The sequence below is a fragment of the Synchiropus splendidus genome, chromosome 5 (genome assembly GCF_027744825.2).
Source record: "Synchiropus splendidus isolate RoL2022-P1 chromosome 5, RoL_Sspl_1.0, whole genome shotgun sequence".
Taxonomy (NCBI): Eukaryota; Metazoa; Chordata; class Actinopteri; order Syngnathiformes; family Callionymidae; genus Synchiropus; species Synchiropus splendidus.
In genome coordinates, this window is record NC_071338.1 from 20150809 (window position 1) to 20169701 (window position 18893).

The 18893-nt window shown below is 40.6% G+C and overlaps 1 protein-coding gene across 2 annotated transcripts in view; it reads right to left on the reverse strand.

Moving 5' to 3' along the window:
- The window catches only part of pde8a (phosphodiesterase 8A), a 41759-nt gene that overhangs the window by 12726 nt on the left and 10140 nt on the right, over window positions 1–18893 (reverse strand). For both annotated transcript variants that reach the window (XM_053864858.1, XM_053864859.1), the window contains exons 2-8: window positions 8849–8905; window positions 4405–4595; window positions 2968–3024; window positions 2724–2778; window positions 2455–2543; window positions 1825–1903; window positions 1587–1727 (exon numbers count right to left, since the gene is read on the reverse strand). In XM_053864858.1, the coding sequence (XP_053720833.1) occupies window positions 1587–1727; window positions 1825–1903; window positions 2455–2543; window positions 2724–2778; window positions 2968–3024; window positions 4405–4595; window positions 8849–8905 (669 nt within the window). The remainder of the gene's footprint in view (window positions 1–1586; window positions 1728–1824; window positions 1904–2454; window positions 2544–2723; window positions 2779–2967; window positions 3025–4404; window positions 4596–8848; window positions 8906–18893) is intronic.

Here is an 18893-nt window from a genome sequence, read left to right on the forward strand (position 1 = left end):
GCATGTATTAATGTGACCACTCTATCTCCACATAGAAGGTGCTAGATTACCAGCAGGTGACGATACAGAAGTGTGGGGCGTGAGTTTTACAGACATATTGTTGACACTGAGCGGTCTAGTTTGGCTAGTCTCGGGAAGTTACCCAGATTAAGGTGTTTGTGGCTAAAAGAACCAATCTGACCCTGACCAGTTGTCGGTCCACTTCGCCAGGAGTGCCAAAGTGGGCAAAGAGGGACACTGATACCTGTGACACGCACTGCTGCTTCGACAGGAATGCAGTGAGAAAAATCTGAATCGACTTACAATGGAAGTCAATGTTATAAAGCAAAAGGAATATGAAGATTTTTTTTTTACTACATGTGTTGGACTCACTGGAAATCCCTTCTGTTTCAACTAGTACCTGTTCTCTGCATTCTCTCCAACAACAAATGTGTTTGTGTCTACATATTTAAACAGTGTCTGGATGGGCAAATCAATGTTTTATGTCTGACATAGTTGTGTTCAGAGCCTCATAGACTGTGTTCAGCTATTTTTAATTCGGGGTTAAATTGTGGCTGTGTGTGAGACAGTGAGTGCAGAGATGTTATGTTAATATTTCCAGTAAGATCAACATCCGTTGCTGACGTGACCGTTTTCTTGGGGTGAATCTAGCCAAGGTGGGGAGCAGGTGTCGACTGCCAATAACCGTGTTTGACAACTCATTTGGACAACTTGAATTATTGACAGGTTGCTGTATCAATAATATGTTTGAAACTACAGTCCATGCCACTGTATTGGTGTCACACACCACATAGGTTGGAGACCGCTGCACCTCCTCACGGTCTCATCATAGTGGTCAATGTATGGGAGTAGGAAAACACCACGTATTATGCAAGTCCATTGCTGTGAGTCTGCATTTCTTTCACTCATCAGAGAGAACAGTGAAGCATTTGTTTTATTACATGGAGTCGCTCATCTGTGCAGTTGGAGTATGAGACGGGTCCTCTTATTTCAGATCCACCGGGACTATGTGTGCGGACAAATATTAACCTGTCACTTTTTGACTATCATGAACAGTATGTTTCGTGTGGCAGCTCCTTTTGATATTTTAAACGTCTTCATGTATTTGTTAAGGTGACATTTCACCTTGTTAACACTCTAGATAACTCTTAAAACATGGAGGGACGTAAGAGGGCACCTTTAAAGAATAGCCCTCTTGTTTCATGTTCCCACCTACAGGCCTCTGTGGAGGCTTAAAAAGACCTGTCCTGCTGTTCCTCTGCCCATGACTGACCTTCCATCTCTGTGTAGTAGGATTACCATGGTGCCATTAACTGACGTTCTCAAGCACATGAAACGTAGCTGCAGGACCAGTTATTTATGCTCACATTTGAGATGAATTCATGCGCAACAATGTCCTTGAACAATACAGCACACTTTTTTTAGTTTCACGATGTAACTAGCCACAATTCCAAGTAGGAAAAGCTCATGTAAGTTTGACTATGTTTTACAGGGTCCTGTGATTTTTCTGGGCCACCTTAGTGATCTACTGGCATAGCAACACTTACCCACTGGACATACTTATATAACACCGTGAAAGTGCTTACCTTTCCTTTACGTATGCAGGAGTTTATCGTTTCAAGAAGATCAGGCTTATTCTTTTCACTTTTAGGCACTTCTATGATTTCTTTTCCCACAAGCTCTCCTTGTTGGTAGCCCATAATGGACTCATAGGCAGGGTTCACATACTGTGGAGGGGACAGGAGGGTGTTATTACATCACATGAATGCAAACATTGTTGATAACACACTACAGTCAACTTTAGAGAGAATTTTAAAAACTTGCCTGGATTACTTGATCTTCAGAGGTGATCTCGATGGCCTCATGGCTTTGTTCTAGTGCTGTGAAAATAGCATTCCCAGCCCTTCAACAGGAATCAGCAGAGAAATGACTGTTACTGCATGTATTATTAGTCACAACTGATCAGACTGTAGTCTTCCCCGGCTACCCCCAGGGGAAAGGCTGGGCACACCTGGGATAAGTTGCCAGTCCATCACATGGCACATGTGAACCGCACAAGCACGCACGCACGCACGCACGCAGGCACGCACACACACACACACACACACACTTTCGCCTTCAGGGGATTTGGAATCATCAATACACTCAATATGTTTTTTGGACCGTGAGAGGTAACCAGAGTGCACAGCACATACATACAACATACCAACATTCATCGCCCTTATTTCTAGAAACGAGGAAGACGATCGAAGTTGGGCCAAATCAGTTCACCTGATTTCAGAAAAATGCTATTCTACACTGTTTTTGACTCTCCAGAATAACAGGTTAAATTTCAATCTGTGATTGAATTTATGGGTCTTACACACTATTGAACAAAAAGATATGATTAGATTTCAAGAGGCAACAATAACGCACAGCAGCATAACAGAACATGAACTGTCAATATGGCCTCACCTCAGTTTGAACTGCGCTTGCACCTCTCCATGCTCCAGCTGTAGCAGCTCATTATAGCAGGCCATCATATTGGCATTCTCCACGTATCTCTGAGGTCAAAGGGCAACCAAAATCAATCAGCGATAAGTTTACACTAATCAATTTAAGTCATTACAACACATGTTATGTTCAACAATTGACCTTGAGAGAAACGCAGATGTCAACTAAAAGTCATCTGCTGCTCAATTTATATTTGGAGATACATCACTTCGGCAGTCAGTGTCTCTTACCCTATTAAAGCCGGCATTGATCAGGGGCATCACAGAGGCTTCTTCTCTGTCTGGCCTTAAAAATAGAACACATGTTAACACGTGCAGGCCGCCATGACAGATGCTTGTCGAGAGAACGTCAGCTGTCTGCTTCATATGACCGGCTGCAGGCGTCTCGACCATAGCCAATCGAAGGAGCAGCATGAAACATTAAAGATTGATAGAAAAGATGGAGACAGAAAAGAGGTCAGTGAGTTGCACTTACCTCTTCACAACAGCGACTATCACAGTGTTTTCTGAAGAGTTGACCGCTCTAATTGACCTGAATGTAAACAGAGGGAGCCTTTTAGCCAGCGAGCAGGCCGGTGGAAAACCCCATGGCATCAAATCAATGTATTTTTCAGTTTTTCACGCTCCGATTCTCCCAGGCAGGCAGGGCCCAGTGGTGGAGCTCTGTGAGCAGGCCGAGGCCTCTGAAAGAATGCAGTGTACAGGGACACTCATCCGCCTGTGGTTTTCCCCAGCCGACGGTCATAAAGGCCCTTTAGTTCCCCAATCCCGACCCGTGCGTGTACACTCAACATATGGATTGGCCAAAATGAATAGGGTTAACATACAGCCTGGGCAGGGAAAATGAATGTTTGTAAAAGTGTTTTTGGTTTGGGTACAGGCTAAAGATAGAGAGTGGTACGGGCAAGCGTCGCTCATTTCTCATTTATTGGAGCGCACTTGGAAGCAGATGACAGAAGCTCGCTAGAAAACGCTAGGGCTGAAGTCAAACGATTTGATTTCAGCAGCCAAGCTGAGTCACATCAGAACTTTGAATTTCAAGACATACATTCAAACCGATTAAAGGCTGATGGTTGTCTGCACGTTTCACCGCAGTGGCAAGTGTTCCACTGACGTCTATATTTTCAAAGTAATACGCAGCTGATAATGCAGTGAAAGCTGTGGAGGACGGCACAGAGTATTTTTCTGCATTCATATTTTTTAATACAAAGCACTTAAGTTGTTGTTAAATTGGCATGACATGTCTTCAACACTTCTATTTACTCTAACTCTACCCTAACTCTCTGTTGATCCATTACAAGCTTTAAAGAAGACAGAACAAAGCAATTTTGGATCCTGAAATAGTTATGTTAGTTGAATAGCAGTTAAGCTGGTGACAACAGCTAAGTAAAAAAAACATTTCATTTCAGATTCTCATTGCAAACTAAACAACATATAATCAAATCTAATACAGGTATTATTGCACAAAGAGTAGATTTTTAGTGGATAATTTATTCAATCAGTGAGGATTCATGTTCAACTGAAAGTATATATATTATCCTTTTGGTGGGTTAAAAATCTGTTAGATAGGATAACCATCATCACATGGAGCCAAACAGAATGTACACTGTTAACTGGGGAGATTGTGGCCACTGACAATGTGCCTTTGGGCATGACATCAAAGCACCAATTACAAGGAAAAAGGAGGGGATTTTGCCACAAAAAAATAAAAATGTAATTTCCTAGTTTTGGATCAGTGAAGCAAATCCATCACTCTGTGCTGTGTTGGCAAATCCAAGTTTGTTGAATCATGGGATTGATATATGGTCGCATGTGTAAATGTCGCATTTTCAAAACTGCTGGGTGAATATAACACATTATGTCTGTCAGACTCTCCTAAGAAGGGGGACCCAGGTGATGACAGGTGGCTTACCGGCATAGTGCTTCAGCGTCAAAGTGTCTGGAATGTCTGTGGTCAATGATGACGAGGTCATGATGCTTCTCCACAAAGGATTCGAGGGCCAACTCTGGGGTCCGGGCCATGCTGCACCTGAAGTTGGCCTTCTCACACGCCCAGCAGAAGCCATTACTCTGACTATCCTCTTTGGCAAAAACTAAAAGTACCTGGGGACAGGGGGGAGGACAAACTCGGTCAAATGAGTCATTTATAATCCTCTGAGCTTTTGCAATATAATTAGTCCTCCAAAAATAACCAAAGGATTAGCATTGAGGTGTCTGTCCAAAAAAAAAAATCATCAAAAAGTGATGTCAAAACACATTTTTAGATTCATTACAGCGCATTTTACCTGATATCAGTGTGGCAGCCGCTTCATTCCCAGGGAAAAATATTGAGCTGTTTTTGCTTTCTCAGTCAGTGTTTCAACCTCATGTGCAATAAAACAAAAATACAATCCAGACTAATACATTCATTTCTGCCTGCATAAGAACTCCCAGAAACATTCAGCTACATTAGTCCAAAGTCAAAGCCCTAATCTGGCCCCTCCCACTATCTCATGTGACATAGCAGGAAGACTTTACTGAGCAACAGGAAAGCAAACAGATGTGAGGAGTCAGTGAGGGTGGTGAAGATGTCACATTTTTCTCATGTTCTGTAAGTATCTTGTTGAAGATTAACTTTGCTTTACACCGTTTAATAGATATTAATTCAGCTGTCCTGAAATTTAAACCCAATATTGCATTTCAGACTCACGTGAGTAAATCTCTGATTCATACGCTTTCATACAATCATTTGGTTTACTATGAATCAATTACACTTCTACACAAGCACACAGTCAATTTACAGATCAAGCATTATTGAATTCCACAGGTGAGCTGCTCCATTTCTGTTGACGATAAATCGGTGATTTCTTTTTTATGTTAATGACACAGGATATTTTTGTAGATCACAAGATTACATTTTTAATGTCTTAACAGGCATTTAGCACGGTCTTCTCCCGCCTACAGTGTTGAGTCTCAGAATCCCAAACAATAACTTGCAAAGTGCGAGCACAGATGTTATCAGCAAAAAACATGGTGGCAGTGAAGCCATCACTAAGAAGGCTTGAGTCTTCTGCAAACCTTTTTTTAAAATTGCATTCAGCAAAGATAGAACATAGAAAATTGTGTACCCATACAAATAATAGCGATGTAAAAATACAGTACGAGTAAAAGCAAGTCAAAGAAGTCAGGGAAGAATATGCTCCCAGGTCAGCACCTGAAGAAGAACCAGTTGCAGTGATACTTACATACATACATACATACATACATGTGTTCTTCGACTAGCATGACTTCACCTTTTAGACAAGCATATGCTGCACACTCCGGCATCAATCATCATAGCTCTGTGTTATACGCTTTAAAAAGGAGAGATAATAATCTAGGTATCTAGGTAAAGTGGCGATGTGTCTTATATTTACTGGTTTTGCCAACAGTTACATTACCAATCTATTCCAGGGTTTCCACCACATATAAACTAGCGTATGCACCGCCATGACTTAAATGACAGCTGCCACGGCATCAAAAAAATTATGTCTTTTTAAAGATGAAATCTCACGTGACCAAACGTATTTAAACACAGTGGAAACATTGAAAAAAACATAACACAACATGGAGCTGGAAATGAACATAATTTTTGGTGTATTATTCACAGAAAACTCATCCAGAAAGAAACCTCAATGACTGAAGTGTGTTGCTTGCGGAACTCAAGTCGCGCACCCAGTCAGATATGTAGCATGAAGAAACGGACCATGTGAGGACAGCTGCAGACTGGAGAGACGTCAACTTTTCAAGATTAAACGTTTTTATTGTCACCAATTCACCCTCGCTTCAATGTTTCTCTGTCGTGCCTTTTTTTTTTTTGAGGCAGATTAAAAAAATCCTGGTGCAAACCGTGTATTAACTATCTTAAAAGGTCTTCTAATATTTATGATTTATATTGAGAATCTTAAAAGAAAAATAAATGAATAAAAACACTACACTGCGAACTGGAATGTATTTCAGTAGTGTGACTGCAGCAATCAAATGGAAGTGGATGCAACCGATTCTCGAGACTCGACTGGTGCCATAAAAATGTCAAGAAACCCAAATCAATTCTTCCAAACGCCGTCGATTTGGTTTGTCCCTTCACCACTGCGTCACAATCAAATCCAAAAAGTGACCTCTCGGAGTTGCAGAATCAGCTCTTGCGTGTTCTTCTTCGTCAGCAGTGTGACCTCAGGTTTCCAGCAGATTTCTTGATTGACGAGACACAGTTCGTACTCAGATGCGTCAGAGATTTCATTATCCGCTGCCGTAATCTATGGCTAGTATTTGGCGGTGGCCCTGACCGGCCGAGGTCTCTCCCTCTACTCTGCCAATCTTGTGGCAAAAAGTGCTGCTGCGACCGTCAGACCAGCCATTGAGAGAACATTCAGTCTCTGCCAGCATATTTTCTTATATCCCATTATATACTAATAACGCTGGAACCAGACGTGCAGGCCAGCATCCAGGAGCAGGGCTGCAGTAAGACTAGATTCATGAGTCACTCTCCCATCGACGTCAGCACCGACTCTTGGCAGACGGCAGACTCAATGTAAAGAAGGGGAAGTTTGTTCTGCACCTTTAGTTTCGCATCACACCTGTAAGGCAGAGCATAAAGCTCTGAGTTTACTGAGAAAACTGGAGTTTCTTTCCTCAATAATGACGGAATAGAGAGCTGCTGGAGATTTATTTTAAGTTCCAAATCTAAGCCCCAGGCAGCAGCAGACAGTCGTCTCTCCTGTGAGCTGTAGCCGTTGCTAATGCAGACCATATTCCTCACTCAACGTTTGACTTACAAGCAGCAATGAGTGTCCCGGTCATAAATACATCACCACTGCAGTTCTGCAACTATGTAAGGTACGCTTCAGGAATTAGATCGGAATTCCACATTGGGATATTGGTTTAAAAGTCAACATTCCAGCAGCAGAGGAGTACCAAGGTCACACGTACTGAGATAAGGTGTTTCTCTTCAAAACCAACAGACTGGAAACACATTCTAACGGAACTGACACAAAGAAGCAATGTGAAAACATCAGATGAATGATTTCATAAAATCGGGAGTTGGCTGAGTCCTGTGAAGCAAAGAAAGAAGAGGAGCAGCGACACAGAGGGCACCACAGGATCAGCTGTGAGTGACAAAAACAGGAAGGGGATATCTCTCTACCTCGCTTTCCTACTGCAGACGCACTGAGGGGCATCAGACAATAAAGTCAACACCCTGCACTGATGGCTTTCCAGGACTTCAATCTTTCTTTTGTTTCACATTCACATAAAGAGTGAAGGGATATTTGTTGCAAATAATATGTGGCGAACCAACCTGTAGGAGCTTCATAATTACAACAGGTTTAAACTGGTGGTTAACATTGTGATAAAGATATAAATCAGAATAAAGAAAGATGGTCAAATCAAATTACTTCAAATTTCAAATCCAAATTTGAATGGGTCCACCGCTCCAGCCTGCTCTGTGACATCATAGAAGGTAGTTCGCAGACCGGCTTTGTTCAAGTCATAGAGGGTCAGGTGATGTCACGCTACCAAATTCCTTTCCCCAAGGTCTCAAGGGAAGCAAAATTAATATCTACGAACATCAATTTAATCTCTCTTTAATTTCTCTACTGAAATTTTGAGCAGGGTTCTAATCCATTTTATGATACATGTATGCAACTTCTTGCACTCATGTGATGAATTCAAACCACAACGTACAAGTTCATCAAACAACACAAAATATATCAGCAATAAAAGTGATCATTACCTGCACACTGGGCACACGTCAACCTCCCACACACACTCACGGTGGGAGTGAACAAGATCAAACGCACAGCTTCCAACTGAATGATGGAATGACCCTTGTCTTACCTGCGATGCCAAAGACTGTCAGCATCACAATGCCTTACATGTATAATGTTAAACCTTTATTTACCCCAGTAGGGCATCAAGGTTTAGCCCCTTGTATTAGCGGGCTTAAAGCAAAGTGAAGCAGCAAATAAATGCACTCCAAAAGGTAAACACACAAAGAATACTTATTGTTATGCACCTAGCTGAGATAATAAATGTAAAATATTAGGCCGGAAGCTCCCAATAACTAAAAGAAAATGATGCCGTAGAAGATTAATAATAAACTGCATGCAAACTTCAGTATTTTCTTACTTATCACTACTCATATTGCCATCATCATGGCAAGTATTATAAATGAGAAATGTAAGTTTTTTTATTTGCTTGTTTCAAATACATTATGATTGTATTGGTTGTATTGGTCAATAACTTGCAAATTACTGTTAAAAACATGTCAAATTGTGATAAAATCATGATTGTATAATTCGAATAAAAAATGGTGAATCATAAGGTTTGTTCAGTATTACCTGAAGTGGGTCTTTAAATAACTTCATTGGTCCAAATTGCACCTCCTTCACCGTTGTCTGAAAACAAAAAGAAGAAATCAACTGTCAGGGATTAAAAAAAAACAAAAAAACTCAGACATAAATATAATAAGCAACTTGACAAATGGTTTTGTGTATTTATTTTCATGAATGAGTATTACGTTGCTAGAGGGCAAGAAGAAAAAAAAAAGGTCTCAAAAGCAACTGGCTCCAACATCATGTGATGGCCTGCATAAATCAAAGACAAGATCAATGATTGCGCATCATACTAAGAAAGATGTGTAGAGAAACTGTACGACATACAGTAACTTCCACTTGCAGCATCAACTGAAGCACCAATCTGAAAACACCGCTTTAAATGCAAGGTAAGATCTGATACATAAGGCAGGGGGGAAGATTATGAGTTCACCGGTGAACAATACAAGCATGACACACCTATTATGAGAAAGGAAAGTATTTTATTGCAAAATGTATGAAACATTGAACAGCATGCATTTCCTGCATTAGTAAACTCCCTTTCTGTCTGCAAATAATTTAGCTTCCTTCCTGCTGAATGTATCCTAGCTCAGGGGTTAATAACCATAGCAACCAAGCCCCTGGTGGAACGCCATCCCTTTAGAATTTCTCCTCTCCATAAACAATCTGCACATGTGAAGTGGAATACAGGGAGGAATGTGCAAGTGTGGCGGGCAGCGGCAAATCACCTCTCGCTAAATTGTAAGCCTTTCGCAAGTGCGGTGAAACAACAAAGAAAGAGCAAAGCTGATTAGCCCGTGGTTGCAGCCAAATTGACGTCATCATGACACTGGGCCATTTGTTGTCGTGTCCACAAGAAAGACATGGCTGCGAGCTGATGCTCTGATCATCTGATTCTTCACAGACACGAGGACTCGGTCGCATGATAAGCGCATGTGACAGAATTCATGTTGGTTTGAGTTAGGCCTCACAATATAGACACGGATTGTTTTACTGTTTGAAGACATTGAGAAATTAAAAATAATCATTCCATGGCAGTTGTTGAAAATAAATGTGTTTATGGGATGCTGAGAATTGAGTTGAGTAGATAATTTATGTTAAACTGCCTGTTATGTCTGGAGAGGCACTTTGTGAACAATGCTGTGTAAATAAAGTCAGAATATCATTCACTTACTCAGTTGTAAAAAATAAAAAATGACAACCACATTCATATATTCAAATATAAATATATACCCACAACATTCCTCAGCAACTTGATTTAAGATTTACTAATGACATGGATGTAAAAAGGCAAAAAACAAGCTAAAGCAAGGGACACCCAGGAAATGTTGCCAACCCATCCATCTCAACTCCTGCACATCCGGCTGGATCCGTTACCCCTCTCTTTCCAGAAAGGATTTTTCATGTCGTGACTCTCCCACATCTATCAATTTACACAACCGGATCCTCCGTCTCCTGCTGTTACATATGACTCCAGTTTCTCTGACGTGCGTCAGAATAAATAATTCAGTCTCATATTTATACACTGTGATTCAAGATTCAACCCAGGGATTCATTTCCTGCAGAGGTAAGACAGAACAGTCCCTCTTTTCTGTGGACAAATGCCACAGATGGACACAAACACACACTGCTGTGCTTTCACTGCGTTTGCGTTTGTTAGTGAAGTAGCTGAGGTCAGGGCCTTGACGTAAGGGCTTTGGCCACAGGGCCTCCCGTTCGGGGAGGCCTGGAGGATCCTCGCTCCATCTCCATCCAGAGACACACAGCTCTCAAAATGACACTGATGCAAGCATAGCAACTGCGGTTGTGCAACTGCAATGGCCCCTGAGAAACACAGATGTAGGGCTGCCGTACTCTCCAGGCGACATACTGCTCTCGTACAGTGAACGTCGCCCTGCAATGAATCATTCAGCCAAGTATTTGCATTCCATAAACATCACACTGGCACTGGACCAGAGGCAAACAAAGTACAGGAAGTGAGTGAGCAAGTAGGGCAGTCAGGCAGCACTGACATGGTGTGTGTTCATACGTCACCAAGAGTGCCACCCTCTCGAAATACTCGTGCTTCCACCAGTCATTGAGGGATCCCACTCTGTGTGTTGCAGAGGCATATAATTCAGTTGATTTGAGGGTCAGCGCACGTCTTGGATATTCCACAGGAATGGCAGACAACCAACTGGGTAATTATTTTTGGGAGAATCCCATTCCATCTTGAGTTCAAAGGGGAGATAATTTGAGAGCAATAGATCTTGAGTACCTTTCTTGTAACCATGGATGACCACTGTAAGTGTTTTCTCAATCCCGCATTTGTTGATCATAAAGAATCCGACGAAACGCGAGAGAGAGTCTTACCATGACCTCTATTCCACCATCTCTTTACTTTATCATCTGCAGATCACCATAACGTCCGCAAACATCATGGAGCCTCACGTGTCAGTCTGTCCATTGCGAAAGCAAACAAAAGCCAGGCAGCTGATCCCACATGTAATATGACTTGAATCCTTCTGTCACCACTGCTGAACACCTCACCTCTGTATTCTGTCCACTGTCTTAGCTGACCTCTTAAAAATCACCATCACTCATCAGAAAATGTAGGACAAATTATCCAAAAAAACTTGTCTTAATTGGCGCATAAAAATGTTAATATAAAGCAGATTAACCATTTAGATTATTGTACATCAGATGTGTATTTGAAATTGAGTTTTGTGACCTTTGACACAGCATCCTGCTCTCTTATCTCCCTGTTTAGATCCTCCTTGCCTGCCAGCCCACCACTCACTCCGTCTTACTCTCTCAGACAGACACATGCACACTACAACAAACACACAAGGAAAGTGGCTTTCCACTAAAGTGAAAAACAGGAAATTGGATGACATTGTTCAATGCTCCGACGTCAGCAGTGAGAGATAGAATGAGTAAACAGCTTCCTGCAACTGAGAGTGAACCAGGAATCTTGGGATGCTTGTTGTCCTTCGGTGAGCTGCTCTGTTCAAACTCCGTTGAAAGGAGTGACACACTATCTATCTAACTTTTCTATGTAATTATGAAAGTAATTTCTGCAAAAGAACATCAAATGATGTGGATGGGACATAGAAAAAAAAAAAAACTATTGCTCTCTGCTTAGCGTACAACTTTGCAATATGTATTTTATGTATATAACTAAAGCTACATGGCTAACCTGGTTCATAAAATGAATAATCGTTTTTACAAGAAATTAAATTGTATTTTAATCATTTATTAAAAAAAGAATGCCCATTTTATTTATTTACTGACATATTTATTTTTTCTGTTTTGCAGCTTTTGATCTGTGATTCTTTGAAGGAAATATGTAAGGATTTAAATAATTTAATGATACAATATTTACAATATTTAATGAGCTATTATTTTATCAACTCATTATTTATTTATTTGTTTAAATTTGTTGCATTTTGTCCTCCACACATGGGTGCCACAACATATTTGCATTTAGAGACATATTTTGTATTTAAAAATGGTTTTATAACGCAAAATAACAAAAGTTGCAGTAATAGCTGCACCTCAGTAAAAACTGTTTTTTTCCCAATTTATGTTATCAAAGCTTTTAGTTGAGATCTTTGGGAACACCTATCTGGGGCTGTTTTTTTATGACATCTAGTCCAGAGGGACTTGCAATGACTAATACTAACTCAGTCGAGAACTACTCCTCAGTTTAAGGAAGGAAAGTTGAGGACGTATGAAGTGCCCCAGAAAAAGTCCTGAGGTGTCCTGAGTTCTGAATGTCAATAAGAAAACAAGTATCTATAGTCACATTCTTTAAACTCAGATGGGTAAACAAACGTTAGAAGACTCGCCAATAGCCTGAAGCTTTTAACGGATCATTTCTTCAGTCAATTAGGTAAAGCTCACTGGCAGCTAAAAGCCAATCACAAGGTTGTCACAAATTCAATGTAGCACCTGACTGGAATCGATTGCTGTTAAGAATTCGGATGTTAGGTTTCTCCACCATCCACTTGTGTATTAACCAAACCACATACCCAACAAGTGCTTGTTCCTTTTAACGCATTCACTACAAGTAGCCCAAATCACAGTGTCATTTTTACCTGTGACCACAAATTGTTAATAAACCTTAACCAGGCTAAAGCGGTTGTGACACTGGTTTATCGGCATTAAAATGTGTCAAGAGAATACACACACCCGCAGAGAAACCATGTGAACAAACAAAGCGAGACATAAACACATATCTCTTCTCACCACTTCTCCACAGTTCCAGTAATTGTGGGACAAACTATACCAAGGTCCATGAGAAAATGACCCAAACTCCCACTGGACACGTCACCACTGTAAACATGTGTATAGCCTCAATTTACAATCAACATCACTACAGAAAGTCAACTACGCTGAGCGAGTGAATAACAGATCAGGATTTGTCTGGACTGAGAAGCACTTTCATGGCAATCTTTGATCACACAGCGTTTATTTTGGTGGAACTAAAATTTCAGCGCCACAAACATAGTAAAAAAATGAAAGTTTCAGTGACACAATAATACCACAAGCAGCTGCAGCAGGTCACTTAATTATTACCTATCTTAATTCTTATTATTGTACAGTTATGAAGATAAACAGTACTTGTGTAGACATTATTTAGCTCAGCAGTGTATATATATATATATATATATATATATATATATATATATATATGTGGCAACACGTACGACAACTATGGCAGCACAGTATCCCCGCATCGCACTCTCTCACAGCGATATATACATATATATAATTAATATAATAAAGTGTCTGTAACTGTTGTTGTTGCTGTACTTTCAAATACCAAACCAATATTTTTGGGGGGTGATTACAGTCAGCAAGATTAAATGATGTTAAACCTCCTGTAGCTCGTAGCAAAAATGGCTTCACAGGACAAAGCTTCTTGTTAGTGGAGGCAGTGGTATGCTGGCCACACTGCAACATGTTAAGTAAGTGTTAGCATTAGTGTGCTGGTGTGACATACTCTGGTGTTTGTTCTGGCTTTGGGAAATACTGAAAAGAAAACCTCAATCCGAACACTTGCTCTGTACTGCTACGCTTTCAACAAGGAGACATGTAGCCAAGATAATAATCCGCACAGTTTTGGAACATCATTTAAGTCACTGTGATTTAATGATCCAACAATTAAAAGATGGTTTCCTCACATCTGTAGCCCACATAATACTGGAGCCAGTAATGCACGTGAGGTAATTTGAGCAGAAAATTACACCGGCATGCCATCACCTCTCTCATTGATATTCCACACATGCCAGCCATCTTTACAACACTGCAGGTGAAAAAGAAAAAAAACCTATAAAGCATTATAAGGGCTTTAAAAGGGGGACGGAAAGATCTGTCGTCAGTGTGATGGCAACAAAACCATATAAGGATTTAAGTATGCCTCCTCTTATTCTCGTGGCCAGGAGGTACAGAAGGCGATTGTTGGACTTCTCTCCAGAAAATTCATTTGACACACAGCACATTACCAGAATTCAGCTTTAGGCTTCAGGTGTATCCAGTGGGCAGGCACCTACAAAGCACTTCTCTGCCAAAGTGAGATCTTTTTTAGTTCACATTTTCTCTTTTATAAAACTCCGCTGAGTGAAGGTCGACCACAACAACTCCAAATATGACGTCCTCAGCCTTCAATTCCCAGTTGTTCACTTCCAGCGAGCAGAATATCAAGATAGATCACATTAGAGTCATTGTTTATCACCCATTCACTGGAAGAGGAAGTGACACAACAAGGACGCAATCAATATCCACAGTGCAACATGATAAACTAGTTTACAACTCAATCTAAAACAGCATTATCAGCTCATTCGCGTTTGCTTATTCCCTCTTGGGGTCGTGGGGGATGGAGCCTAACCTAACTGCTTGGGTGAGAGGCGGGACAACTTGGACAAGTCGCACGTGTAGACAAACACGGACTACGGACAATTCATAGCCAGTTCATCTATGAATGTTTTTCTACTGTGGTAGGAAAACAGAGTGCCTGCAAACAAAATAAAACTCCATACAGAAAGGAGGGAGGGGTTCATCCAACCCCTGAGTTGCCTTTAGAACAAGCCCCTAACATCAATGGCAATAATAGCAATAACTCAATACCTCTAAATCTGAGGCCAAGGTTCTCATCATTCATTGCATTTAACGTTATTTTGTTAATTGCATGTTCTACAGAGCCTTGTCTTTGTTTGTATACAGCCATTAACTTGGGATTAATTAAATTAATCTGCATAGATTAATCACTGTGATTAGTTACATAAAAGAGTGTTCCATAATCCAGAGATTACATTAGGAGTCAAGTGAGATGACGTAATCTTTAAGTTTTATCAATTCAAGGCACAAAGTCAAACAATAAGTAAACTTCACTTGAGAAGACAAGCAACAAGCACACTGATGTAAAAATAAATAAAAGTGTCATAATAAAACAAATATCACACAAGGTCACGACAGTAACTGGAAAAAAATAAAAAATAAAAAAATGATATAAGAAGTCAAGATGAGCAAAGGTGCACAGAATGTTACTACAACTATTCATAATAAGGGTTAAACTATAAACCAATAGCTCCATAAATGGCTGCAGTGAATCTCACTTTCTCTTTTAACTTTGTAGCTTAGTAAAAACTGGAGGTTCCTCAGACTTTGCAGAGGCAAAACAACATGAATAAATACACTGATCAAATTCAACTTGAATAAAAAAAAGACTGCCAAAATGACAATAATCTAATCGTCTGAACTGCAGTTAATGGAATCAGAAAGGACAGTGGACAGAATGAGCCGCTCCCCCTGAGCAACCAAAAATCAGGCCCTCGCCTCTGATTTAATGACATTTCACCCAATTAGAAAAATAACTTTGACAGTGTGTGCTCGGGCTCTTTGCACATGTCTGATGAACACTGACCGAGCCCACAGTCAGCCAGGCAGAAGACTGGAGTTGAGTCACAGCTCGGCTGAGGGAATCTAGGCCATGGATCAGTCAGAACCAGAACATCCTCACTCGTGGTGGATTTCTCTCCCACTCTCTCTCTAGTTCTCTGCCTGAAAGCACTAAATAGGAACCGTGCTGCGCAAAAATGTCAATGTCAAAAAACATGTTTTTTTCATTAGCAAAAACAACAGTGTATCTGTAACTGCCATCACGATGATTGTTCCAATCCCTCAATGTGACACAAGAGCTTTTAACATAGATTTCTAGTGTTAAATGATGTTTTTATTTTTAAGTCCCCTGCGACGCCATGTTGCGAAGATCATGTTCAGAGCAGTGTTAACCCTGATGTATCTTAGTGCCCATTTACAAGTGTGGACAGTAAATCTGCAGGTAAATTTATTTTGTTTTCAGACTGAACCATTTTAATTCTTATTTTAAAGAAGTCACACGCAGCCTTTTATGAATCTCAAAGGAGAGTGAACTTGTCCTGGAATTCAGTCGTGAACGACCGCGAATGACGTCCGTGGTTTAAAAATACAGAGTTTGCAGGAAAAAAATGAGGTTACTTCACCCTTGGTAACTTGTCCCTCTTTTGTGCAGCTCAGCTCACGAACCGAGTTACACAAAACAGCAGGTCTATTTGCGAAGCATGTATTTGTAAAGGTGCCACACAGACCAAGATGGAAAAGGAACACTTGCACAACAGTGGGGAGAAAAGCCGAGTGTGGCACAACACCACTGTTGAGACAGTGCGGAAGTTATCTCAATTGCCCGTTCTTACATTTCTTCACTATTGTACACAAGTGTGAGATTAAAGGTGCTCATAGAGCTGCCTGGCCACATAACCTCAGAGTGCCACAGTGCCAGCGTGTGAGCTGAGGTCTGGTGACTCCTGCCAACAGACAAGCGACGAGGGTGAGAAAGGTAACAAAGATATGAGCATTTAAAAAAAGTATTAGGCAAACACACTTTCCATACATAAAACTCAAATATTAACTACCTCTCAAAGCATGAAACACTTTTGCCATGTTGCAGTCAGGGGCAGAAGTTAAACTTTCAGTGACAGAGTCCGATATTTGGAGCGATATTGAATGTTGATCCGCAGAATTGCGGAGATCGTATGGATCATCTGTCTCATTCTATAAGCTATAGATCTATGCTGATGCGCACACTGTCCTGCCACACTGGCCATCGTAGCAAACAACCCTGTCAAAAACCTGATGTCTTAACCTGATGCGGCTCATACTCAATGAGACACTGTCGCGGCAGAACGATAGAGTGTTCCTTGCCTGACTTGCAACACCCCACCACACACCTGCGCTAATGGCTAACATGATGTCTCACTTGAAACTTTCATTGACTGTGCATTATCAATGTATACCACATTGGAAACACTAAAAAGAGTTATTGGTTTGAAGAAAAGTGAACTAATGTTCAAGATTTATCTGAAAATGCTACAATACTAGAATAAAACGAAGGTAAGTAAGGAATTGTTTGCCAACCGTTACACAGTGCAAGTCAGATGAAGTCGACAAAATGGTTTTCCTGAATAACAATGTGTGATAGGAATCTGTCTGCTTAGTTGAAGATCAAAATAGCTGAAATAGAAATATGTTCTTAAGCTGCTAGATCTTTAATAATCAGGTTCAATAACCAGACATTGATCTGTTCTGTTCAAAATAGTTAAGTTTGCATTTTTATTTGACCCTTTTCAAAAAAGCTATTGAGGGTTTTGGTGCACTCAAATCCTGTTAAAATGACGTGTTGATGAAAACTAATAGTCCTCCCTACACTGATTTTTCATTGGGTGACACGATTATTGAAAGTGATCTTTTATGTTTGTTTTGACTGTTTTATGTTTTTGTTTACCTTTTATATATTTTATATTATATTTAGGTTCTTTGCACGTGTTGGCAAAAGTCTGTGCGTTCTCTTAAATTGGATGTTTCTCCCCTTTTAGGACGGTGTCACATGCAGAAGTGATTTGGTTGCACAGACTTGCAAACTAGTTTCCAAAAACAGATAAAAACTGGTGATATGATATTTTTGTGATATTGCCCACAAAAAAAGATCTGTTGAACCAAGAAAAAAAGAGCAGTTGCGACAAAATCGCCAATCAGTGAGATTTCAATTACTGATGGGCAATTTCAACACGAGGTTTCTCAGTGCCTTAAAAACACAACCTGCACCACTGACTCACAACATAAGAGACAGTCTGGTTTCTTCGCGAAGTACAAGCATTCATCCTACTTACATCAAATTCCCTTTCACAAGCATCAATATTTTGGGATTCCCAGATTAATTCTTGAAATGTATAACCTCCATTTGCGGGCCTGTCTTGAACACTAATCTTCGTATGTGATAACAACATGCTTGGTTGGTGAGCTTCTTTGTTGTGCACTTAAACACTTCGGATTCTTAAACATCATAAGCTTTCTTGACGGCCAAATTTGGCCCTCAGGCCTGAGTTTGGCGCACTCTGCTTCATCCCTGGACAGTTGTGAGGCTCCCTGCCAGATGATGTGTCTGGATATATCCTAAATAAAGTGAAACAGGAGGCATCCTTGCAAGATAAGAGAGCAGACACCGCTGGCATGATTCCATTTAGAAAAACATCAGCTCTACTCACCACCTATTTGACCCTCATTTATTAAAAGCCTGACCACCACCACACAAGTGGATATCTTACATGCAAATGGAAAACAATTATTAAAAAATATATGGGCATATAATGTTCTCTCATGCTTGCACTCGCAAAATGAGACACTTTCAATGAAAGCAATGCACTTTCTCCACCATTCACCTTCAGGATATTTCTGTCCTTATCCAGATTACCCTGAAATCCCACTAAGACCAGAACAATCTTAAGCCATCCCCGGCTCTGGAGCAGCCCCTTACCTAAATGCTCACTACTCTCTCTCTGACCCGAGCTGCCTCTTTAAAGTAGTGCTTCATCCTCCATCGCTCTGAATTCAAACTACTTAAAGTCACATGTTTCCACTTTGTTTCTACTGTGTCCAACTAAGTTTATTAGCTATAAAAAGGCGCCTATATAAATAAACGTGCCCTACTCCTTCTGTGTGAGTGTCAGTTACACTGCAGAGCATGGGCAGCTGT